A 26902-nucleotide genomic window follows, 5' to 3' on the forward strand; every position below is an offset into this window, starting at 1 on the left:
ACTAAGCTGTTTTTTGCATGACAAAGAAAGGGAGGGTCTATATTGGGGCTCTATGTGAATAACCGTTCCAACAAAAATACTTTTTTAATCGTTCGTTTTTCATTAATAGGAACTATGAAAACTCAAGTTTCAGTGTTCATCTTGTAATAGTCCTTGGTATATAATTCTATAATGAAATATTACATTGGCCGAGAAAACTCACAATCAGACCCAGAGACTACAATACACGTTGACTGTGTCGTTTATTGACAGACGCAAAAAAATGTTGATACGGTCCGACTAAACAAAAGATATACAAACCCTGAAGTATATAGAAGCTTACAGGTTGTTTTATCTCTGTAGATTTAACGGTTAAGGAGGGCATCGTGTCGATCCAGACGGACGGACGGACATGGCTATATAAACTCGTCTGGTCATGCTAATCAAAACCAGAGGGCCGGGGCTAACTTCGACCGCGTCAAAGTTTGTATACCCTTGCAACTTTTATGGTAACTCTTTCCTTACCTAATGCCATCAAAGTGGAAAAACGTTCAAGCTAAAAAGGCTAACATTTGCGAAAGAACGGCCTACAATGTTAGTATAGGAAATAACGAAGATTTGATCAAAGTCACTGTTTTCCACCGATCGTTCCTATGGGAGCTATATGATATAGTAACCCGATATTTATCAAATTCGGCACAGTCATTAACAGATATACCAAACTAACAAATATTTAATTTAAAAGCAATCGCGTCAAAAGTAACGAAGTTATTGACAAAAGTCACGGTTTTCGAAAGATCGTTTCTATGGGAGCTATATGATATAGTCACCCGATCTTGATCAAATTTAGCACAGTCGTTTATATGTATAATTAATTTACCAATATGAAATTTCACGACAATAGCTCAGAAAATAACGAAGTTATTAAGAAAAGTCACTGTTCGTGACTTTGCTATTTGTATGGGAGCTATATGATATAATGGTCCGATCCGGCTGAATCCGAGATATACAACGCCTGCAGTATATACAAGCCTACATGCAAAATTTCAGCTCTGTAGCTTTTACGGTCTAGGAGGAGTTTGCGTTGATCCAGACGGACGGACAGACGGACAGACGGACGGACGGACGGACGGACGGACGGACGGACGGACGGACGGACGGACGGACGGACATGGCTATTTGAACTCGTCTCGTCGTGCTGATCAAGAATATATATACTTTATATGGTCGGAAATGCTTCCTTCTATGCGTTGCACACTTCTGACCAAAATTAATATACCCTTTTTGCAAGGGTATAAATATAGATAAGTGATTTATATGGCCGGAGAGGTTTCCTTGACCCTTTTTTCACGGATATCAAAAGTGTACTGTGGTGTCGGGTTCGGCCTGTGTTATTATTTAAGTAAAAGTTACTTAATTTTGTTTAAGTTTAAAATATTCTGCTTCTTAATAGTATTTCATTTCATTGGCTGCTGGCGGAGCTAAGGAGCTCGTATGCTTGAGTGAGCGAGATACTAAGATATGCTTGTAAAAAGCATGAGAGGATGCATTTGTTTAATAAATTTGAAATATTTGTTTTATTGGTATATGGTATACCTAAGTCGGCAAGACCACTTACTTTCTTGATTTCATATAGTCAATGAATCCCTTTATATTTTGTATAATCAAATTAGTGCTGAGATGGTCGATATTTCCGAAAGGCATTTTATGTTGTGGTTTCAAATAATTTTAAACAAACTCATCTTAAACCAATTTTGGCAAGAACTTTGAACTGTATTGCAATCTGCGTACATTCCCTATCAAATTAGCATTTGCCGTTCAGAAGTACTAGACCACAAAACACGGATATACTAGTTAGGAATCACACGATTCAATAGGGCTATAAGAGGCGGATCCAGCTCATAATATTGGGAAGGGTAATCGACTAATCGAGGAAGGAAAAATCGAACTTTGTTCAGTTTGATAGGTAAAATATCGATTATGGAGAAGAAAATATCAGTTTATAGGTAAAATATCGATTATAAAGAAGAAAATTTCCCCCTTTATACGATGATAATGGTGAACAGAAATATGCACACTTTTTGGGGACGGAAAAGCTTCCTTCTGACCCTTTACATACATTTTGGCGGCATTAATTTACCATTCCACCATGCATGGTATAACAGTCAAACTAGCCAACTACATATTGTCTGCCAAATATTTCTCTTTTTTTCTTTCAGTGACTGTTAACCTTCGCAGAAATCGAGTCCGACTAATGTCTTTATAAGTGCAGCACTTTAATGACGCACTGGGATTGGAATTGTATGAATAAACCAATAATGGATGGACATTAAAAAGATATCAAGGATTCGATTCGTTTGTCGATATATAAAGGATTTCGATTGGGGAGGTTTTCATTTCTCAAGTAACGTTGTATTACAGCAGGAACAGGATGAAGTGGCCCCTCTTTAAACGCCTCAAACCGGCTCCATTGTCTGAAGAGGTGAAGTCAAAAGATGCATGCGTCTACTTCTATCGCTCCATGACCATAATAGGCTGGCTGCCACCTGAAAAGGGTCTACATCGATGGCTCTATTTGCTTTGGACTGCCAATACTATACTTTGGGGCATTTTCTATTTGCCCTGCGGACTATTTGCGACCTATTTCGTTCACTTTGACAAATTCACGCCGAACGAGTTCCTCACCTCCCTGCAGGTTGATCTAAATGCATTTGGAAATTCGGTAAAGGCTTGTGTCACGTTTTCCCAGATTTGGCGATTGAAGAAGATGAATGAGTTGATTGCCCAGTTGGACGAGCACTGCGTGACACCGACACAGCGGGAAAAGCTGCATAAGACCGTGGCCTGGGGCAATCGCACCGTGTTATTCTATGCCACAATGTACATTGCCTTCACCACCTCGACTCTGTTGTCGTCTGTTTTTGCTGGATCACCGCCCTGGCAGCTGTTCAATCCCCTTGTCGACTGGAGGCAGGGGGTTGGCAATCTGTGGCTGGCATCTCTCATGGAATACTTTGTCATGTGCATTGTCGTGATTCAGGAGCAACAGTCGGACACCTTTCCCATAGTGTTTACCTTTCTATTTCGTGGGCATTTGGCCATTTTAAAGGATCGCATTGAGAATTTGCGGGCAGATCGTCAAATGACCAACGAGCAGAACTACGAACAGTTGGTAACCTGCATTAAGGATCACAAGATAATATTGGAGTGGGTTCCTTTTACGTTTATTGACGATAACTCCCATTATTACACATATTTTCTTTTTTAGATGCTGCGACATAATGCGCCCAATGATATCGGCGACTATATTCACACAGTTTATGCTGATTGGCATGGTCCTCGGCTTGGCCATAATTAACATCTTCTTTTTTTCATCCTCCATTTGGACGGCTGTGGCAAACATTTCATTCGTATTTGCCTTGCTACTGGAAACTTTCCCGTTCTGCATGAACTGTGAGCTCTTGATCGACGATTGCCAAGCCCTGACAGATGCCATTTTTCACTCCAACTGGATGGATGCAGACAGCCGATACAAATCGGCGCTTGTATATTTTCTTCACAGAGTGCAGCAGCCGATTCAATTTGTGGCCGGGGCCATTTTCCCCATATCCATGCAGAGCAACATTGCAGTGGCCAAATTTGCCTTTAGCATCATAACGATTGTCAATCAAATGAACTTGGGCGAAAAGTTTCGTGAACAGCATTAATATAGTCAATCTAGAATGTGGCTCCACATCAGTTGCCATCGAACGAGACTTGTTAAAACGAATGTCAAAGTTAGTCTTACTCTGGATTTTAAAATAGAAACCATAATGATTCTCACAGTCTCTTTTATTCGATTCGTTAAGTTCTGTATTGTTTGCTGTTTGGAATTTTACAGGTAAGTTTAAATAAAACGAAGGTGCTTCGCCCCGGGAGAGTGTATCATTTCATATTCCTAACACGAATATATTAAACGAAAGGCAAATAAGACTAATAACGTCTAATTTTATCAAACTATTTTTCAAATTAAAAATACAATTCGAACTTATGTATGTTATGGTCTTTCCTTACTGAACCTTCATTCGATTAACACTTCACACTTTAGATAGCATTTCAATATCCTGTTCGTATTATAGTATTTAGATTTACATTCAAATATCAAAATATACCCTTGCAGTCCTAGGTAATAATAATTTTACATGTTTGTTTTCTGCAACTCAATTCATCAATATACAAACAAAACAATTTTACTCTCTATTTTACAATTTGTTCTTCTTCTTCCCTCATTCCCAAAGCAAAGCAACGCACGCATACACATACAGTTTATGTAGCGTTGCGTCTGTGTGTGTATGCATGTACTCTGTTGATGACGAAATATGTAGTAGACAGCAAGCAGCGCTGCCGGCAGAGGTGGGAGCAGAGCCGATTATTATATTGACTGTAACTTGTGTTATATTTATCCGATCACATTCAAATTTTGGGATCTTGGGTTTTATATCCAATATTATCACATATGTAAATTTCATAGCGATACTCGAATTTTTATGAAAATGTTTCTTCTAAAGCTACATATATGATATTGTGGTCCGATTCTGATAAGTTTCATACTTGATCTGCTCCGAATTTCCCGATTGCTCTTAAGACGGCTGAGTAAAACGCATACGCACAGACGGACATGGCTATATCAACTCAGCTTTTCATGCTGATAAAGAATATATATACTTTATGGGGTCGGAAACGTCTCCTTCTGTGCGTTACAAACATCTGACCAATTTTATAATACCCTCTGCAAGGGTATAAAAATACAATTTGAATTTATGTATGTTATGCTCTTTCCTTACTGAACCTTCATTCGTTTAACACTTCACACTTTAGATAGAATCTCAATATCCTGTTCGTATTATAGCATTTAGATTTACATTCAAATATCAAAGAAGCTAACTTCGGCTATGCCGACGTTTATATAGCCTTGCAGTCTTTGGCAATAATAATTTTACTTTTTGAAATTTCTTTCCCTGCAACTCAGTTCATCAATACACAAACAAAACATTATTATATTCTTCTTAAATTTTTTTTAAGCAAAGCATGGCACGCATACACATACAGTTCATGTAGCGTTGCGTCTGTGTGTGTATGCATGTGCTCTGTTGATTTGATGATGACGGACGGACAGACAGGCATGGCTATATCGTCTCAGCTTCTCATGCTGATCAAGAATATATATACGTTATGGGGTCGGAAACGTCTGCTTCTGTGCGTTACAAACATCTGACCAATTTTATAATACCCTTTGCAAGGGTATAAAAATCATCTGAGCAGGGCCGCTTTAAAAAATATCCTGTTTATAATTTTTAGATTTTGTTTTCCGAGGAAGTTGCTCCTGGCAGCTCAAATGAAAACTTTCGGGGCGATAGAAGCATCCATTCAGCAACCATCCTCATACAAAAATTAAGTAAGTAAGTCGTCTTGCCGACTTAGGTATACCATACAACAGTAAAACAAATATTTCAAATTTATAATAACGCATTTTGGAAAAATTCAGTTCACGTGCTTTTTACAAGCTTATCTCAGTATCATATGAGCACACCGGCGCCGCCAACGGCCATCTCCGGCCTTATATAGAAACTTTTATATGTATAACTTGGCTATTTTTTGTCCGATTTAGGTCAAAAATGGAATTTGCTGGTAATTTGACACAAAGTAGAAAATTACCGGAGATAATAGTGTTTTTGAATTACGGGGGCGGAAAGGGCCGTAGCAAAGATTTAAAATAAACTTGACCGCTTTACATACTACACGAGTCTCTATACCAAATTTGGTGGCTCTAGCTCTTATAGAAGATGCTGATCAAGAATAAATATACTTTATGGGGTCGGAAAAGCTTCCTTCTGCCTGTTACATACATTTTTGCGACTTTAATATACCATTTCACCCTATGGGTGTGTGGTATAATTAGAAATGTATGAAATATATATATTCTTGATCAGCAGAACATGTTCATGTCTGTATGGATAGTAAACAGATAACGTGACCAATTTTATTTTACACACAATAAACTGGTGAAAGGTGTTATTGAAAAAGTTTTTCCAAATAAAAACTACAAGTTTCGGTTTTCACAATATTCTGCAACAATTGGCCAATTGAATTGAAAGCTTTGTAAAAGTTATTTAGGTGATAATTGTTGGTTATTGAGGTCTACGAACTTGAATAATTGATAACTCCCTGCCCACAAACTTAACACTTGCCATGGGTTCGGGGCGTAATTACAGACCACACACGGAATTGGAATTGAAGGGGCTGGGCGTGAACTTAACAGATGTCCGATATGCATGTCTTGGGCAGAGGTGACAATGGGTATAAAAGGAGCCAGTTAGAGCTTAAAGTGTCACTTCTGCCGCAATGGTTGTATTCGAGTTAATCAATCCCGCGCCGCTCACTGAGCGTGTGCAATCCCGTCAGGCAAACATTTATCTCTATCGGGCCATGAAGCTAATTGGCTGGATACCACCAAAGGAGGGATTAACACGATATGTGTATCTATTCTGGACATGTGTACCGTTTGCCTTCGGAGTCTTTTATCTACCCGTTGGCTTCATCATAAGTTATGCCAAGGAGTTCAAGAACTTTACCCCAGGCGAGTTTCTGACTTCCCTGCAAGTGGCCATCAATGTCTACGGAGCATCGGTGAAGTCCACAATTACCTATATATTCCTTTGGCGTCTGCGAAAGACGGAACAGTTGCTGGACACACTGGATCAACGGCTTCAGAACGAGAGCGATCGTCGCAAGATTCATGAAATGGTGGCGCGATGCAATTACGCCTTTCTTGTGTACAGCTTCATCTATTGCGGCTATGCCGGCTCGACATTCTTGTCCTATGCCCTGAGTGGTCGGCCACCGTGGTCTGTCTACAATCCAATCGTGGATTGGCGCGATGGACTGGGCAGTCTGTGGATACAGGCGATTTTCGAGTATATCACCATGTCATTTGCTGTGCTTCAAGATCAACTAGCCGATACGTATCCATTGATGTTTACCATCATTTTTCGAGCCCATGTAGACGTGCTCAAGGACCATGTAAGGAATTTACGGACTGACCCCACAAAAACTGAAGCTGAGAATTATCAGGAGTTGGTGAATTGTGTCATGGATCACAAGTTGATTCTAAGGTGGGTGATTCAAAAGTACTTAATCCCAATACAGATCATTAATTTCACAGGTGCTGCGACATGATTCGACCTATGATATCCCGCACAATATTCGTGCAATTCATGTTGATCGGTTCCGTATTGGGATTGACTTTGATAAACGTATTTTTCTTCTCCAATTTCTGGAAGGGCGTAGCCTCGTTCTTGTTTGTCATAACCATTCTGCTGCAGACATTCCCATTCTGCTATACGTGCAATCTGCTTATCGATGACGGCGAGGATTTGGCCAACACTATATTCCAATCGAACTGGGTTGATGCCGAGCCCCGCTACAAGGCCACACTGGTTCACTTCATTCATCATGTCCAGCAACCCATCATATTCATAGCCGGCGGCATATTTCCCATCTCAATGAACAGCAACATCAGTGTGAGTAATGGAAATCGGTCTCCTATTCTGGGATTTTTAATTGACACTGACAATATGTTTTGTTATTCAGGTGGCCAAGTTTGCTTTCAGCATTATAACCATAGTGCGTCAAATGAATCTGGCCGAACAGTTTCAATAGGCTTTACCCTTAATTCTATTTTCCAAGCAAAATCCCCTCCCAATCTTTATATGATAAATTTGCATAGAATTTGTATATGTTATAGTTTATCTAAGAAGATTTGCCTTATTTAGTTTTTGGAACGGCACTCAAAATGGTAATGGAATGACACAGAGGGTGAGTAAAGAGTCCGCGCTGATGGGGGGTGGTTGACGGGTAGAGGGAAGAGGAAAAGTAGTCGAATTTGCAAATTGTGTTAACAGACGGAAATTACAACAGCGGCAGAGACGCAGACAAACAACGGACGGACAACAAACAATCGGGAGCAGAAACGGAATGAGCAGTTGCTGGGAGGCTTAGAGGCTTTGGTCCTGGTCCTGGTTCGTATTCGGATTCAGGTTTTGGCCTTGTCATACGAGCTGGAGGCAACCACAGGAAGTATATATAACTGTTTACATATTGTATGTGATTTTTATTTAAATTTTATGTTAAACACGTGACTTGTAGCCAGAAAAACGAAACGAACGGAGCCTCTTGGAGAGGCTAAAGAAAATAATAATAATATTGGATGGAATAGGAATGGGGTGAATACTCAGAGACCAGAGCAGAGTAAAGTGTGTGGCAGTGGGCAAAAAGCAAATATTATGACATATTTTTGCGGTTTTCCGACCGCACAAGTTCCACATGAACCTTAAACAGGGGTTGGGGTAGAAAGGATGTTCTGCCATGGAAACCAAACAGAAAGCAAACAGTTTATATGTACAAGTTGCAGGATTTTACTTCCTTTCGTTGTTGGTTTTGCTCTTGCCAGATGCAATTCAGTTCCAACAGGTTGACATATTAAGCCAATGTGTTTTTAAATTAACCTTGTTTCCGATCTGGTTCTCGCCTTTTGGATGTCAAGTGTTTTGCTTCTCAAATGTAAATATTCAAAAGCGTCGCATCTGTGATACATAAGCTACGAGATGATTAAATGTTTGATTTTTTATTTGAAACTCCACTTCATAGATCTGTTTCAAGAACCCGGTTTATTATACTATGCAACCAGAGAGCAAAGTGGTACATTAAAATACTAGCATGTAGAAGAAAGCTTTCCTGATATAATAATTAGAGAACCCAAGAGAACCCAAAAAGTAGGCAATTATTTTCCTGAACACCCTGGATTTGGGTAATGGAAGAAATCCATTTGATGGCAGATGTACAACTTCAATTTTGGAAACATCTTCTCATCCTCTGCTCATATCTGGTTTCTACCATGCGATTAGATTTAGATAATTGTTTGTTTTGTCTGGTAATAGAAACTCGATATACAAAAGTCTTTCTGCACATATTATTGTCCTGCAAATAACAATGTAAAATAATTTAAAGCTTTAAAATCCTATTTGGTTTTTTGCTCAATTATCTCTGATATTAATTATTTGTAAATTATTTTTATAAGCAGCTAAATTATGTGTATAAAAATGCCTATGTTTTTTTTTAGTTTTCTTTTTTTTTTTGGCAATCGAAAAGCCATTAAATACGTTCTACTGAATTAATTGTGTGGAGTTGTGTGTCTGCTAAAATTCTGATTCAAAAGAATTGGGCAACAACAAAATACTTGTACATACACACATACATACTTAATGACATTATTAATTATGCAATGAAAAGGCAATCATATTTGTTAATTGGTTTTTCCACGAAAAAGTAAGCCAAACCACATAAATATAATCAAATTAATTGCACATGAATTGCTCGCCAATTGGTTGCGGTGTGAAAACTTTCACAATTTTCTTTATGCTCTCGTTTAAAATTTCAGCATTACTTTTTATTTGCTCTTTGATTTGCTGCAAATTTAATAAAGTCCCGTTCGGGGCATCCAGAACACAAGCTTTTCGCAGTCGTCTAAACATTTTACAGCCAGGCAAGGACGTGGCCCAAAGTCCTGGGTGGAGGCAAAGTTTGTGCGGGAAAACTTTAAGGCGAATGCAAATATGCAAATGCACACAAATTGAAAGTCAGGGAACGATGTGTTAGTTATCCCAAGATGGCCTTAAGGCCGGCTCCGTGCCCCACCCTCCACCGCCTCCTATGAACGTTTGGCGCCATATATCATAGTTCAGTGCAGTGGCAAAAAAAAGTCCTCTAAAAAATAACATGAAGAAGGTTGTCAAATGACTCACATGAAATTGCTTTCGCCTATTGTTTGAGGCTGCAAATATAATTTTGTTTGGTTTGCTTCTACCCTGTACCTACGTAGTAGGGAAGAGTCTAAGCCTATGTATCAACAACATATATAAGTCTGGAGACAATATAGGGCACCATTTATGTGTTAGCAACTTCAATGCTAGGCAGTACCGAGTCAGGATGGCGATTTTGCTGATGGTAACATGGCTAACTATAGATCAGTTCTGACTGATTGCGATTAGTACAGAGAATCCAAAAGTTTAGACGCTTGTGTGCTATTGGCTTTCTTTTGAGGCTTTACTCGTACTCGTTCTTTTTCAAACAAATCGAAACGAGAAATGGAATTTTATCTATGGCAAATAGTTGGCCTGGCAGACCGACTGGCCCAGCAATCAGCCCAAAATACTATTAGTATGCATGGCTACGTATCCTTCGTGTCCATTTTGCGTTGTTTGTTTTCGATTCCGTTTGTCATTCCACTCTCCGTCTGTCCCCCCATCATCCGCATTTTTGCCCCAATCACGTTACGTGGCCTTTGTGTTTCGCATAGCCTACATACATACATCTGTATGATTGTATGTCTCTATGTAGATGTTTGTGTGCATTTTTCAGCGGCATCTGGTGCAATTTACCCATGCAATTCACGGCTGAGACGGTGCACATAGAAATTCCATGGAATTCCCTCCCCCCACCCCCACCACTGCTGCCGTATTAGTTATAGGCTAGCAAACAAATAATTTGCATGCCAACATGGCCAAACAACAACACATCACGTTTAGGCTCCACAGAGGTGAAAGGTCTCGAAAATGGCGTGTACCGCATAGTATGTACAATGTCGGTACCCATGGACCTAAGCGTAACCTTTAATTTGTAAATTATTTCGAAATGTTGCGGTTGTGCCGGATGCGTGTTATGCAAAAAGTTCGACAAATTTGTCACAGCAATTCGAGCCTCTGGAGCAAGATTAGAGTTGTGCATGAAGAGTGGCCATAATATTTTACAAATTCTGCCAATTTCGAATTTGTTTATTGACTGAACAACTCGACCTTTTTGTCGAAGTCAACACCAGCTAACTGAGATGTACTCAAACCCAATATATGAATGATGTACTTTCATCTTTAATCTTTCTGTTCATTTTAATCAGGCATCCAAAGATAAAACTAAACTAAGGGCCCCGCCTAAGTGTCCTTGCATCCTTTTTACTACATACCCTTAAGGAATTAACTACAGGTGTGGAAGTAACAACGAAGAAATCAGTTATTCATCTAATGAAGAAGGGATGACGCCGACTTCAGTATACCATGCAAAATATTTTAAATTTCGAAGATCAAATGCATGTTAATAAATTCTTTTTGCATGCTTCATAACAAGCACATGCTCTCTCGCTCACTCCAAGGCTAACTCTATAGCAACTCTGTTAGTCTTCGAGAAGATCTATTTTATGAAAATACCAGGGGCAGAAGTTGGCTACAGTAGAAAAACACACTATACTATACTATATATAACTATACACTATTTATACAGAAGAGGTGTTGTCCAGATCAGAACGGTTAGACCGGTCCCTGGTAATTTGGAGAGCGTTTACAAGAACACAGAGAGAGCGAAATGGAGCGAATGGTGTCGAGCGGTAGCAGTCGACTGACAAGTCGTCAATTGTCAGTCGAAAGCCATCGCGAAATTCAATTAAAGTTGTTCGCATTTGTCGTTATCATACTAATAATAATACTGTATCCTAACCACTCAGAATCATCTAGAATGATATTGTCAATAAACATATTTAATCATTATAACAAACTTTACATGTACATATGTATATATACCAAAATAAATGACCCTAGCTAAAATAGTCTCTAAGATTTAGGTGTTCATACGGACAGACATCGTGACTAATGAATGATCAGACGTATGGACAGGCGGAAGGACATGGCTGGTTCGACTCGGCTGTTAATGCTGATCAAGAATATATGTATGTATATCCTTTATGTAGTCGGAAATAGGGATGGCAAAATTAATCATATAATACACAATAATCGATTATTTTGTTTCAACTTGCGATTAAATATAATCGATTAAGGATATTCGATTGATTAATTCAATAATCGATTATTCGATCAAATAATAGATTGGGTGAGTGAATTTTAGCACGAAGTGATCTTAACAGATCTGTAAAACAACCACTAGAAATAAGCTCAAACAAATTTACTGGCTCAATTTGATTGTCGGTTTTTGTTGACTGCAGCAACTTTGCTGAACCACCTCTTCAAGAGAATCCATTTTGAAGATGGTCTTGCCTTTGCTTCAGTAATGAAAAATATACGGAAAGAAATGGCAACTGTAGCCCATGCAAATGAAAGCCAAGACAGTGTTTGTGATGGCTCAGTTGGTGGTGAAGTGAAATTTGACTTATGGGCCTACCACAAATCGTTGGCACATAAACGCCGTCGAAGACGAGCTGAGCTTTTTTCTAAATGCTCCTGAAACCCAACGTCATTGACGCCTAGGTAGAAATGCTTTCGGTATACCCAAAATTGAATACAGTTGCACAACGCTACTGTTTTTTGCTATGTACATCTGTACCAGCTGAGCGCCTGTTCTCAAAAGCGGGAAACACGGCAACCGAAAAAAGAAACAGATTAACTACGGAACATCTATCTGAACTTCTGTTCTTAAACCCCGGCGTACTTACTAACAAAAATGTTTTAAATATATATAAATGGAAAATTTTACTGTTTTGTTTCCTCGGTAGATGAGTTGTCTAAGTGGCCAAGTTATTTAGTTAACTGAGCAACGAGGATCCGGGTTCGAATCCCAGGCTAGTGTATGGATGTAGCTTTTCGTCTAAGCCGAAGGCCTTAGTTGCCAGTGCTTGTAAAATATAGTTAGGTTGATAGTTTTCAACTATGTATATCCTACTTTAACAATAACAATAAAAATTCGTTACTACTTTTCTATAAAATATATAAGAAATTGAAAAAGTCATAAAAAGGAATACTATAAAAATAATCGTTAAATTAATCGATTACTTTCATTTTTTGCGATTAATCGCGATTAGTAGTCGCAAGGAAAAAAATAATCATATGATACAATAATCGATTAATTAATTTTTTTTTTGCCATCACTAGTCGGAAAAGCTTCCTTCTTCATGTTACATACATTTTTGCGACTTTAATATACCATTTCACCTTATGGAATGCATGGTATAAAAACGGCCTACACATTTAAGTCAGAGAATGCAATTTAATAACATTTGCTAATCTGAGTCAAACTGTTTAATATCAAAGGAAATGAACATACATACATATGTAAGTACATTGTGAAGAGACTTGTGAATTTAATTGGCACTTTATCTACTTTTGGGAATTGAATTGTTTACCTGCAGAATGCATTTCCCTCGAAGAGAATGAAAGCGGTGAATGGTGGCCAATTAAGGACACAGGTAAGGAAGAAGCTAATTTGCATTTAAAGTGACCCGCTCTAACCCCCTCCCAAGACAATAAATATTTATACATTTATGTGCGGCGCCCATTTTCGCTTTTATTTATTAGATTTTCGTCCTTAATTGCTTTGGGTAGCCTGACATGGGGAATTTTCCTTTTCTTTTTTGATAAAATGTAGTAAAATATGCGACTTCTTCTTTGGCCAAAATGGCAACGCAATTAGGCAGTTCGAGCGAATGCTGTTCTGCTGGTGGGGTTTGTCCTTGGCCTTTGGTGCTTGTCGTCTGGCTCGAGTGACTAATGAAGTCGGAGATTAAAATGGGCAACAAATATAAATATTCAATGCCATTTGCTTATGTACTTTCATCTTAGATGGGTAGCAGTTGGAGGTAGGGGAGGGGATACGCACATATATCCTGATATCCTCATAAATAAGATGCCTGAATCTGAACTTATAAATCAAGGACAATTTTAGGGGTACTTACACTTTAAATATTGCTCATTGCGCGCTATCACCTTCTCGGCATTCTTGCGCGCCAAAAAGAACCATTCAGATGTATTGCCCAGATAATGATATTCCATGGCCAGATCCTTGGCGAAAATTGCTCCCAAATTCGGTGGAGGCAGTCGATATGCGAATGGGCAAAACAGTCCAGGCTGGGCTGGATGCTCGTTCCAATCGAAGCAGTTTCCGGCGGCAAATATATCATCATCGAACTCCACCATTGACAGGACCGAGGCATGCAGCAGGTTGACATCCTCCTGCACCGAGCGGGCGGTTGTCTTAAAGATTCTACAAGAGACACAGAGCAAAAAATAGAGGTAACGAGAGAATGAAAAATAGAAAGAGAAAGAGAGAGTCAAGACAACGGATATTAGATGCAGAAATTGAATTTATGATGACATGCCCAGAGCAAGGAAATTGCATTAAAAAACCATGAAAAGCGCCAAAAATGAGTCAACCGAAATGTAGATACCCTTACAGTTTCCATGCTAAAGCAAAAAGAAAACAAAAAGTGAATATTTAATGCAATCCATCGGTTTCTGCTGACAGATAGCTTAAACAATTTCAATTCCTAGCCTTGATCACTGCACGGAAAAACTCAGTCGGCATGTTCCCATTTTGGTTCTGTATAACAAAACAGGCAACTCTAAAGTGGCCCAATGGGCCACCTTGCCCCCGATTTGCCTCATCTCTTTGCTGTGGGTACTATTTTTGTAAACCAGCTGAGTCGTGTCGGCTGGGCGAAGGTGGGGCCTGGGACAAGTGCATACTTATAGGCGCAGCGCATTATGCTGCCTCAAGCTGTGCTCAAGTGCGCTGCCGGCTGGCTATTGTCTGCCCAGCACGTTGTTCTATATGTACGATATGCATGCATATAAGTTAACGAGAAAATTACGTTCAAGATTGTGCTTGGAGTGCACCACAGAGCTTCACCCGTCGTGGAAGCCTTTATTGTCGTCTCCATTGTTTTCCTTTCCTTGCGCCTCGGATATATTAATTAAAATGTCGCTTTAATAAAACATTCGCGCGTTTGTTTTCCACCAATACTTCTCTTTTTCGCCACCAATTTGCAAAATTTCAACAACAGATTCTCATGCGATTCGCTGGCTAATTGGGCGTGGCTTCATTAATTAGTTTCTCGTATCTCATTTGTAAATGTCAGCGGCATTTTGTCAAGCCGGTTACAGCCTCAGAAACGTCCTCTAATGACAAGGAGCTGGCCCCCAGAAGGAGGAGCCAGAGATAATGTTGCTACAGTTGCTGCTGATGCTGCAGCATGTCCATGAAGTTGACATCAATTTCGTTTCACTTTGTAATTTATGGCACTTCAAACGCTGGAAAGCCATCTAATATTAAAAAACCACCTCAGATTCCAAACTTATTTGGTTTCATCATTTCTGCAGCTAAGCAAATGTACTTTCCATTCCGATATTTATCGAGCCTGATTACTGCACAAGAACTTTGTGCATGACAGGTATCGGTTATCTATTCTGATGTCCTTGCAAGTCCTGACTGCGGCCTTAGTGGTTGGTCATTTTTAAATGCCTGCCCACTAGATGGCTCTTTCGTCAACGCCCTGTGTGTTTGCATATTCAGCTCACGCCCCCACACAGAGTACTCGTATATTTTGGAGAATATGGCAATTGCTGTTACGGTGATTACACTTGCAGTTACGCATCCGCATCCGCATCCGCACCCTGGCCAAAAGTGTGTTAAAGACACTTAGGCAACACTTAAGTGCAGCTGTACAAAAAAGGGGTGAAAACAACAAGCTCTGCCAAAGGGACCAGGAACACAACCTGACACAGTCACTTGGAGTTCGTCCTGGAGTCGAGTCGAGTAAGTAACTCGGTAAGTACACGAAAGTGCTTCATTCTCTGTGAGCAAAGCAAAAACTAAACAAAAACAAGCTTACATTTGCGAGGGTCAAACAGAAAGTTTGACTTCCAATTGAATGGCGCAACTCAGGAATAGGAACAGATGTCTATATCAGCTAGTAAACAGCGCTTGGTAGACCTCTAAGATTGTAGAGTCCATAACGTAGAAATTTAAAGACCTAAATTTAGAAATCTTTTATCTGTAGGTACATTTATTAAATGAAAAATATATTTAAATAAATTTCTTGCTGAATTTGTGAGTTAATTGAATTAAACATTCTCTTTTTCCAGGGCTAAATCTGTTCTTTTTTTTAATTTTAATAATTTCAACAAAAAATCAAAGCAACTTTCGAGAAACTCACACCTCAGGTTGGTGGGAATTTTTTAATGCCCAGCTGGCTGCCGGAGCGAGCGTCTGTTCTTCTCTGTGTAAGTATGTAAAGTTGGTGGGAGTTGCGAGGCCTCTTAAAGTCTCTGACATTTAATTAAAATCATGTTGTGACTACTGCATCATTTCTCTTTGACCAGAGTCATTCTGGTATCTGGGGAGCTGCTTTGTCTGCTTGGGCTGTCTATCGGGTTTCAGCTTTGGCAACTTAGTCCTTGCCAGGATGACAAGCGGCGGCTAAGCTCCGCCTCTCGCTTGTTTTACTTAGTTTCCTACCATATGATGATGGCATTCAAATAAAAACGCATAAACAAGGCCAAGAAAAGCCGCGCTCTTTTATTTGGTTTTGTCAAGACGATTATAAGTCTCGGGAAGGACAGTTGAGTGTAAGTAGACTCTGTAATCGATAGCAAGGTCGAATGTCTGTTTCATTCTTATACTGTTGTTTTGTTGAGAATGACAAAGGGTGTAAATTGGGATAATGGGACGACTTATTCGCAATAATGTTATTACATTTATGCGTGAAAACCAATTAATTATGCATGAAAACTGAGTCTAAAAAAGAGGAATTGGCAAATTAAATCCTCATTGCATCTCCTTTAGACGACGCGTCGTCACCCAACACCTACAACAACATTCCATTCAAAGGATGAACACAAAAACAGCAACTGTAAAATAGTAGACAGACCTGGAAGCAGAACTGAGGCCAGAACTAAATCTGTGTCCTTCGGTGACGCCTTAAGCACCTTTACAAGAAACCTGGTCGTCGACGCCAACATCGTCGATGGTTGAGGTCCTTATGTTGTTTGGCTGAGTGTGTCGACATCTTAATTGAAAGCGAAATGTTCCAGTTTAATTATTCAAAGCACACGCAGAGCTGGGAGCAGAGACAGGCAGCCCCGCCAACTCGTTGCCCTGCGACGTCTGCTCAAGAGGCTTAAGTCGAATGAATGAATGGTTGGGACCTTTTTGCCAAACACACGGACAGAAACATGGACAAAAACACGACGAAAACAGAATGAAACCCTTTTGTCTTAGGCCTTTTGGCGCCTTTTGTTTGTTAGGAAAGGCCGTAAATACCTTCAATACTTTCTTGTTATGTGCTATAACGGTCAAGCTTTTGTTAATTTTAATTAGGCCATAATTAAATGATCAAATACGAAGATAACAGCCAATGGGAAAAATATGTTGTCTTCGCATTCTATAATTGGCTTGGACCCATCAAAGATAAGCCGATTGCATGGAAAGATAATGTCAACCAATTGCAAAACGATATGGAATACATTGACATTCAAAAATAATTCAAAATAATAAGAACCCCCTAATATTCTAAGTACGAAAGACTAACAAATACAAGCAATCATCGAAGCCATCGCAACGCAAAAGGAAACATTTCTCGAATTTTTAGTGTTCATTAAGAGCAAGGTTTTGGCTAAGTGGGCTGAAGTAAGGTATTGGAAGTGTTTTAACAGACTTTGTGTTATGGTAGAGCCGGATGAACCATTAGCTTAAATTGCAAAGGATTAAGTCAAGACTATGCAAAACTTTTAATTGCATACCAAACAGAAATTTGATCATTGTTACGCTTATCTTAATACCCTTTATCAAATTGGTTATGTTAAAATTAGCAACTCCTGCAAAACAACTTAAATATATTTTAAAGAAAGTTAAAATAAAGTACTCGAATTCTTCCTTGGTTGTCTTATTTATAAGAAGGTAAATATGTCATCGCTTTGACTTTGGTAAAATGGGAAAACAAATTATTAGGGCCTAAATAATTACATTTAAAGTACACAAAGCATTTGTCAAAAGAGGTAAATAATACAATACTATACAATATGCTATGTATACCCAATGTTTGTTTAAAAATGCTCAATAGAGGGTAACTCGAAGTCGACTTCTCGAGCTCTTTCACTCCTAAGTTATTTGCTTGGAACATTTAGCTCAGACCAAGCCTAACACTGCCAACCGAATTTGAAGAATGTAAAATAGTTTCGTTTATTTGATAAAGATATTTGAATGTAGAAGATACTAAACGAATCACTTCGCAACAGGAAGCACTGAATTGTATGTCTTACTAAAATATAGAGTCTTGTTAATTGAATTTGCATCTCACATGTTGGAATAGACAACACCTTTCTTTACTGCCTTAGCTGAGTTAGATTTAAGGGAAATTGGCTTAAAGTAGAGATGCCCTAATGAACTTAACTCATTTTATTTATAGAAAAAAGTTCAATTAATATTTTTCTCTTTTCGTTCGCCCTTAGGAAAACATCAAAAGCTGGCTGGCTCGATAGCTGACTGACTTGTTGGTTGGTTGGTTGGTTGGTTGGTTGCCTGTTGCCATCTTCATCTCCAACGGCAGCAAAGTGGCCATATGTGTTCAATTAGCAAACTGGAAAAGGAGTTCAATTAATTAAAAAGTTGTTGCTGTTGCTGTTGCTGTTGTTGTCGGTTCTGCTGTTGCCTTTGCTTGGTTTGTTACTCTTTGTTCGGCTTGTGGCTAAATGACTAAATGAACCTTGAGGCATTTGCTGTTGACATGTTTATACCGGCCACAAGTCTCAATACAATCTCCCACTTACCCACATACCCAAACAACCACACCCACACTCACACACACACACACATACATACACACATGCTTAGAAAAACGGCCACACCCAGTTTCCTAATGGTTGTTGTTGTTCTTGTTGAAAAATGCTTTTTTGATTTAGTCCGTTAATTGCTTTCAAGTTGCCAACTTCTGGATGATTATTATTACTGGCGCGCAACAGCGAAAAAGTTGGCAAACATTTTCGGGCCAAAAGTTTCTTTTGATTTTCTTTGCACGCACTTCAAGTCTACTGAGGGGGGCCAATGGCGGATAAGAAGAAGAGGAGATGTTGGCGAGGAAAAGCATAATGAGACGAGTGTTTCGCGCCTAAGACAGAAACTTTTCCTCCCAGCCCAAGCCGACATTTTGGCTCGCTTTGTCTATGACTCTTTCACTGCGTCTACGTGGTCCGCCATGGCATTTTCTGGTCCTGCCTCGTTTCTCAATGGCGAGGGAGGTAAGTGAAGATTAACTGTAAGCGGGCAATGTTTTTATTGCACAAAAATAGACTGTGCCTTTGAAACGAACCACTCGCTGCGGTTTAAATGTTACGCATACGCCAAGTGGGACAGCCACTTGCAGGAGAGGAGCAGGCGTCGTTTTTGGTCGGCCGCTGCTCGACAAGTTTGTTAAGCTGTTAAGTTATGGCAACATGTGTTGCACTCACACATACACACAGAGTACGAGAGAAGGGCGTGGATGGGCGAAGACGCAGGATGCTGGGTGCAGTGCAGACATTTGGCTCGCATTGTTGGTTTCATGTTCAAACTGGTTGCATTCAAAACGTTGAAAAAATAAAAGCGAAACAAAATACACATAGAGAAAAAACCACACACTGACACACAGCATCTACACTTAACAATGGATGGCAGCAGGCAGCAAACTACAGAAAAGTCAAAGTCAGATGCGCTTACTAAAATAAACCAACTGGAAAAAGGCCGCGGTATGGTTCCGAACAGATGAAAGGGGATGCAGACTGGAGACTGCCACAACCACCATGGCACACACACACACACACTCACACACGGCATTGCATAGGGTTGGTGTCAGTTGCATTGTTGCACTGCTACGGCGAGTGAGGGCGGGCAGTTGAAAATCCACATTAGGAATGTTTTCTGCGAAATGAAAACAATTTCCATTTTGGGCGAGGGAACAATAAAAAAGAGAACCAACGCCCAAGCGTATTGAGTTAACTTGAACAATACTGGTGGGAAGTGGAGTGAAGAGACTGGGACTGGGATTGGGATTGGAACAAAGAATGAGTGGTATTATTAGCACCACCCGTGGAGACCAACAGACCAAATCAAGTAGAGAAGAGTCAACTAATGCAAATGTCCGTACAAGGAAGAACAAAACAGAATACAAAACGACACAAAAATAGACACGAAACAATTGCAAAAAATATTCATTAAATGAAGATTACAAAATTTCAAAAAGATGGCATCAATTTAAGAACTTTCCGTCATATCCCTCCCAAATCCCGTCCTCTCCTATCTCGTGCGCCCATTGAATGGCTTTTGTGTTTGCTGTGACGCAATTGTTCGAGGTTGTTGAAAATGGTTCGTTCGATGGTTGGGTGGAAAGAACCCCATGTTGATGTGATGGCATGAGCCTGTTGACCTTGTTTGTCGCGTTTTATTGCAGTTGCATTGCAATATCTTATTCAGATTTCGATTTGTCTTAATCGAAATTCGAATGAAATTGCAAAAGTAAGAGAATGGTGAAACAAGAAAACTTTGCTAGCCCCAAAACAAATCGAAAACAAGCCGGCAACAGGCAATAAATTATTTGTTCAACTTTTTGGGATATACATATATGGGAAAAGTTCAACTGAAAAACAAAATCAAAATCATGGCTAAGATGCGCAACTGTCAAAAGTGTTAGACTGAAGTCGCTCTCAGAGCGGAAGCAAGCAATGGAAGTCAAGACTACATCTTCATTTCGACGCTCCGACTCCAGCTCTAACTCCAGTTTCAACTGCTCCTTCTTCGCTAAAGGCAACGACAGCACATTTAAGTACTTAAAAGTTTTCCCCCGATCCCCAGTTTTTTCGTTCGGTTTTTTTCCAGTCAACACTCTGCCCCCTCCCAAGTAGGTGTAGATATGTGTCACTTGCATTCTCCCTTCCGGACCGTCGACACTTTGGGCGGCGTAAAGGAAAACTAACAAAAGTGGCCAAGGCAAGAAAACAATTGAAGTTCGTAATTTCGACTTGAATTGATATTGTTTTTCCTGTCTGCCTTTTGTTGCCTTAAATGTTGTTCTTGTATCTGTTTTCGTTTTTTGTTTTCATTCTGTTTTTGTTTCAGCAACAAATAAACGGAAACGCTCAAACACGAGAGTCGAAAGTGAGCAAAACGGAACGAACCAAGAAGAAACGATAACAATGTATCACAAAACAATAACTTCAATTAGTTTGTTCGCTAGGTGTCTGCTCCGGAAGAGGAACACGAACAGGAAGGAGGAAAGGAAGAGCAGTGGCACGCAGGACTGGGCAGGATGATGAGTCTACAACTTTTGCAACAGCAAAAGGATAATATTTACATTAAGCTTCAGCCATAGAAAACCTCATTAAAATATTCTGATAAAGCTGTTGCAGATGATGATGATGATGATGATGATGGGAAAAGATGATCATCCGTAGTTTATTTATGTAGCTGGAGGTTAAATTATGAGCAAGGGATTTACCACTGGATAACATAAAGTTTGAGTTTGTTAATTTATGGCCAGATTCTAGGAGCTTCGCCATTCAATTCCCTGAAGCCACATTCCGGGCATTTCATATTGAGCGAATATAATGAAAACAAACGTCAAACATATGGATACTAAATGCAATAATACTCTGCTTATCCTCTGCCCCTTGTGCTCTACTCTACTAACTTAACTGTACTGTGCGCCACTGTTGATCCTGTGCGCAAAAAGTCCTTTGACACAATTTAATTTATTGACATTTGACGTTTACAGTCAAGCACTTTGGCATTTTATTGCTCCCTAGGCTAAGTCCAGGCCAGGACTGGGCTGGGCCAAACCCGATTGTTAGATTCCGCCTCTCTCCTCGTCCGCTTGCTCACTCACTCACTTAATTTGTCAAGTTGTCTGTTCGGTTAATTGTTTATTTGTGTGTTTTATTGACAGGCGGCATTTGTTCATTAGATTTGCCAGTTTGTATTTTCCCTTCCCCTACACTCTCTAACAACATTTAAGTTTTTTTTTTTTTGCTTATTTCTTCTCTTCGTGCTTTTAACAAATTACTTTTTCTTGAACAAATGGCTTTGATTTCTTAGTTCTCTAATCAAAGCATTTTTCCACAGCAGGACAACACACACTCGCAAAAACTCTTATCGGAAAATTATGTGCACGAGTGTGTGTCTAGCAGCCAACTGGAGGTTATGACTATTGAATACCCTGTGGGAAGTCAATCAGGATTCCCAAACGAATCATTACGGAAGATGAGGCTGTAACTATTCCAACAAAATAATCGATAAATATTTTGGGAAGTAAAACACCAAGAAGGAGATTCAGTTTTCTTAGCTTGGAGATCCTTGGAGCTTGGATAATTGAATATTGATAAGAATATCATATAAGAAAGGTAATCCCAAAGTCGATACTTTGATTACGTGCTTGACGCTTTTTCTATCGCTCTCTTTTGGACGAAACTAGCTGTGGCTATCCATTACCAGGGTTACATAAAAAAGGTAGCTGCTGGCATTTTTTGCCATTGGGGGAACTAAAGCTAACCGAAACCAGAACCACAAGCAAAACCGACAAAAACTAAAATGCTTTTTTGTGCTACAAAGACATAAATTCAATGTCTAATGTCTGTGAGAGGCAAAACATCGACATAGACATATGCAGGCAGCAGGATATGGATGACGTGGACACCATCTTGTTGCCACATATGCGTCTGTTGCTGCTGAAACTTTCGGTTTGTTCTACTGCTGAAGAAGTGGAGTTGGAGGATCAGGAGGGACAGCGAACTTTGCTGCTGGTTTAACGAGAAAACCCACCACCTACCATTCCCCACCGCTGACCAGGCCTGTGTGGATTTGTCCTTGGGATTGTCACTTGGTCAGAAATCCAGATACGACAGCCCTGTGAAATCGATGACGAACTAAAGCAATAACAAAAAGAAATGAAAAGAAAAATGGGAAAGCAGAAAACTAACTCACGCACATGCGAAAGAAAACCAAACGAATTGCCAGAGTTGTGGTTGTCAGAGTAAATGAAAGTCCCCATCTTGGCTGCCCGCAGCGACTTCCCCAAAAAATGCTTCAACTTTTTTTGTAAAGCGCGCCTGTTTGGCTAAAGCTAAGTAATTGAACTTTTATCAAAGAAAAAGAGAATGGACGAAATATTTTGCAACTTCTGGCCAACAACAAAATGACCACAGTGCGAACACAAGGTAGCTGAGAAATCGTGATGATTACGTGAAATCAATGTAAATTACAAGTAAACACATGCTCAGCTCAGCTCTGACCCACTTGTCATATTTGTTTATATTCATAATCCAAATTTTTGTTAATTTCCTGTATCCTCTCAAGTGCTCGAGAATGCCGTTTGTCAAGTTGCAGTCATCAGATGGTGAAATATTTGAAACCGATGACCGTGCAGCTAAGTGCTCGGGTACGATTAAAACTCTGCTTAAGGATTGCCAATTAGAAGATGCTGAAAGTCAAATAATACCCCTGCCAAATGTTAATTCAATGATTTTAACTAAAATTCTTCTTTGGGTCAATCATCACAAGGACGACGAGCCAGTTGACGACAACGAAGAGGATCGGACCTATAGCATTAGCCAATGGGACGCAGAATTCCTGCAAGTCGATCAAGGTACACTTTTCGAGCTCATAATGGCGGCCAATTATTTGGATATTCGAGGTCTAATGGAAGTCACATGCAAGACAGTGGCCAATATGATTACTGGCCGTACTCCCGAGGAAATACGAAGACTGTTCAATATACGCAAAGACTTCACTTCCTCCGAAGAGGAATTGGTACGTAACGAGAGTGAATGAAAGGGCTAGACTTCAATTCAATAAAGATATATACTTTATCACGCACTCATCGCTATTTAGCCTAGCTCTTGGTAGTTTGGGTCATCTTTCGATTGGCAAAGTTGGTCAGCATTCATTTTGGCATGTGCCACAAAACTTTGTGATTCATCTACTCACCTGGTCAGCATATTTGCGCGATTGACCGCCACCTCAGCCTCCACACGGAATCGATCCTGCGCATATCGGTCGACCACGCCCTCACCCAGGTTCAGCGATGTGCCTGCCACACAGTTTGAGCCCATCAGATGCTGCTGCTCAATGTATTGCAGAAATTTGGATACTAAATCAATTTTACTGTCTCTCGCATTGATCACATCGGCCGTTATCTTATTCGACTCCATGTTATCTGCATCCAAACTATCACCCTCGACATCGCCAATGACCAACTGCTTGGTGTTGTCGTCTATTAATACCTCTGGCGGATAACCGTCGTCCATTGTTACCTCGGAAGTGTCCATCGCGGTTTCAGATTCGCCTTCAGCCTCGAAGTTGATCTGTTTGACCTCCATGCTGGCCTGCGAGCGTGCCTCGGCCTCGGGTTCATTTGCATTGTTGTGCTGCTCTTCCAGCAAGTCCCACTCAGTGGTGGTGGTGGCTGCATCACTGCTACTACTGTCGTTGAGCTGTTGCAGTTCTCCAGCCAGCAACTTGGCCCGGGACTCACCATTATTATTATTATCGCTGTCCCCTGCATCATTATTATCAACATCATCATCATCATCGACTTCATTGTTTCGGGCATTGTGTTCGATATGAAGCTGCGTCTCTTCTATGTGGTAATCGGATTCCGTAGACTCTTCGGTGCTCAATGGGAGTCCTCCTTTACCACTCTTCATTGACCAACTGCTATTACCATTCACTGGCACCAGGCGCGTTCTTGCCCCATTTGCGGTGCCATCACGAGGCGCAAATGTCGCCGTTCTCATCGGTGATGTGGTCGTCGACGGAGATAGCTCTTCGTCGTCGTCATCATCATCGTCATCATCATCATCATCATTCATGCTGTTGCCATCCCCCCCGTTCCTATCTGAATCCATGTCCTCTTCATAATTGGCATCATCAATGTTGGCACGCACAAATTGCCGGCCTGGATTGATACCCAAAGCTCCATCATCAGCTGCACCTGTGGCCTGTCGCGTTGTTGACATGGCAACTGCTAGGGGAATTGGCGCGATAGTTGTGTCCGTCTCCATGCCGTTGGCTGTTCCTTGCCCTGACTCTGACTCCGGCTGCGGCTCATCGCCAACCAAGTAAGCCGACTCTAATGAGTTTTCCAAATCAATCTCATCCGCCAATTGCATGACCTCACTTAAAGCTGCCGACGCCTCATCTTCCCCTTCACTGCCGTCGTTGGTGGGGCGACCCTGCAGATGCTCAGCCTCTGCCAAACTACGGTGATTCTTGGCCGAGCGCACCATACCGAGGCTCTTGTCGACGCTTTTACGTATGCTCTCATTGATTTTCTTTTTGTGCAATTTGCGTATTTTATGCGTGACTGGAGGACTAGAGCTTGTTGTATACTCTGCAAATGGAAACTGGGTGGGCGGATTCAAAGTGCTGTTAGTATTGCCAGTGCCGCTGCTGCTGCTGCTGCTGCTGCCGCTGTTGTGGAGCAGCATATGGGAACGAGAGCGCCCGTGGCGAATGTTGAAACTGTCACCAGCCATCATGGTTTCCGTTTCCGCTTTGATGCGAGCTCTAGCTGGTTGGGAGAATCCACCAGCAGCTGTTGCTTCTGCTTCTCCTGCAACTGCCAGATCCGCTTGGCCTTGCCCCACCAGCATCATTGTTATCATTACCACCAGCAGCAGCTGCCGACAGACCCGCGGCCTCAACATCCTTTCACTGCTCCTCGCCCTCCGCTTCGGCCTGAAATGGGGCTCTGCCCCGACTAGCCTCTGGTGGACTCGACTCACTTGAACGGGAGTAGTTTCACTTGCAATTACAATGTAAACCCCTATGTGCTTCTATCCTTGAGGGAGTGCAGTGCGGTGCACAATTCACAGTGCCTACGTGTCCTTCGCGTTTTGGCTGATTGCCTGATCAGCGCTTTGTTGCTCTATGTCTCCCCTTCTGTGCGTGTACGAGTTTGTGGTCCAGGTTGGTGCTTGGATCGTTGTGGTTATCGATTTGTGACGCGATTGCTCCTGCTGTTGATTTTCAATCATCAAAGGCCATCGTCAATCATTTCCCCCCTGAACCAGGCCGCATTACGCGGAAGGCCAGGGGCCCCGGAGTCGCGGCTTTGGCGCTCATCGTCATCCTCTCTTCCAACTTTAATTTTATGCTTGTGCGCTGCCAAAAGGAATAAGAGGAAAAAGAAAAACAGAAATTCAATGATTAGCCTTCGAAGGACTTTTCAATGCGAAATTCCAGATAACGGAGTCGGTGAATTTGGGAAAGCAAAGGAGTGCACAGGGGAAAAGACTAAGGGTTACAGCTAGAGGTGAGCACTAAAATCACGATTAAAAAAAAGCAAATTAGTCTTGAAAACAATAATTATTTACATGTACTTAAAAGAATAGATTAAAAAAAGTTATAAAATAAATAATTAAAGTCTTATGTTGCATTAGACGTCTTCATCAGATTTAGTAAATGTTTCCTCTTAACCATTTTCAAATAGAAACTTCCAACTCAAAGATCCAATTTCTTGTCGAGGCCTATGCATATTCTAAGCTTTGGCCCTTTGAATGTTAAGTAAATTATTCTGTTTTTCTAAGGTATATACAAAATTAAATATGCTTAATACAACTAGACCATCTCTAAGCACCGTGCTTGCTTCAGTTACTTTCCTTTTGGTCCTTTCTTTTGGATTTCAAAAACGTAAGCAAAATATTTGCTTTGATTTATGCGAATTTTTCTTTTATTTACTTGCCATAAAAGGCGACCCGCTCAAGGACACTTCCCAATATCTGTGAATGTGCTAAGCAAAATGAGGTACCCAGGCAGCGGGCCAGAACCAGTCCAGGACTTGAACCTGGGGGCACTTCACAGCGGTAGAGGCATTTAGTTACAAAAGGCGGAAGGAACAATAAAAACAACAACAAGCCAGATTTCAACAATTTATATTAAAGCGGCAATTAAAAATTTCCGCACCTACCCAAAAAGAAAGACGAGCAGCGTTGGCAGCGTCGGCAACGTCGGCAGCACAGCAAATAAGCAATTGTTGTTCCTGCTGCTGTATTCCCCCTGAGTCTCATGTTGGTGCCAGCGGATAAAACAT

At 40.6% G+C, this 26902-nt stretch overlaps 4 protein-coding genes across 4 annotated transcripts in view; 3 read left to right on the top strand and 1 right to left on the bottom strand.

The window, feature by feature from the left end:
- LOC6652356 overlaps positions 1-25931 on the bottom strand; it is a 50054-nt gene extending 24123 nt beyond the window's left edge. The window contains exons 1-2 of the mRNA XM_002074613.4: positions 23797-25931; positions 13745-14052 (exon numbers count right to left, since the gene is read on the bottom strand). Of these exons, the coding sequence (XP_002074649.3) occupies positions 13745-14052; positions 23797-25466 (1978 nt within the window). The 5' untranslated portion in view covers positions 25467-25931. The remainder of the gene's footprint in view (positions 1-13744; positions 14053-23796) is intronic.
- On the top strand, positions 1915-3923 carry LOC6652548 (putative odorant receptor 59c). Its single transcript, XM_002074610.3, has 2 exons — positions 1915-3186; positions 3248-3923. The coding sequence occupies exons 1-2, from the start codon at positions 2411-2413 to the stop codon at positions 3684-3686; spliced, it is 1215 nt and encodes a 404-aa protein (XP_002074646.1). The 5' UTR covers positions 1915-2410; the 3' UTR covers positions 3687-3923.
- Positions 6361-7710, top strand: LOC6652547 (odorant receptor 59b). Its single transcript, XM_002074609.3, has 3 exons — positions 6361-7130; positions 7181-7538; positions 7609-7710. The coding sequence occupies exons 1-3, from the start codon at positions 6361-6363 to the stop codon at positions 7675-7677; spliced, it is 1197 nt and encodes a 398-aa protein (XP_002074645.1). The 3' UTR covers positions 7678-7710.
- On the top strand, positions 23074-23685 carry LOC6652545 (S-phase kinase-associated protein 1). Its single transcript, XM_002074607.3, has one exon. The coding sequence runs from the start codon at positions 23083-23085 to the stop codon at positions 23638-23640; it is 558 nt and encodes a 185-aa protein (XP_002074643.2). The 5' UTR covers positions 23074-23082; the 3' UTR covers positions 23641-23685.
- Positions 25932-26902: the final 971 nt, after the last annotated feature.

Source organism: Drosophila willistoni (assembly GCF_018902025.1).
Source record: "Drosophila willistoni isolate 14030-0811.24 chromosome 2L unlocalized genomic scaffold, UCI_dwil_1.1 Seg168, whole genome shotgun sequence".
Taxonomy (NCBI): Eukaryota; Metazoa; Arthropoda; class Insecta; order Diptera; family Drosophilidae; genus Drosophila; species Drosophila willistoni.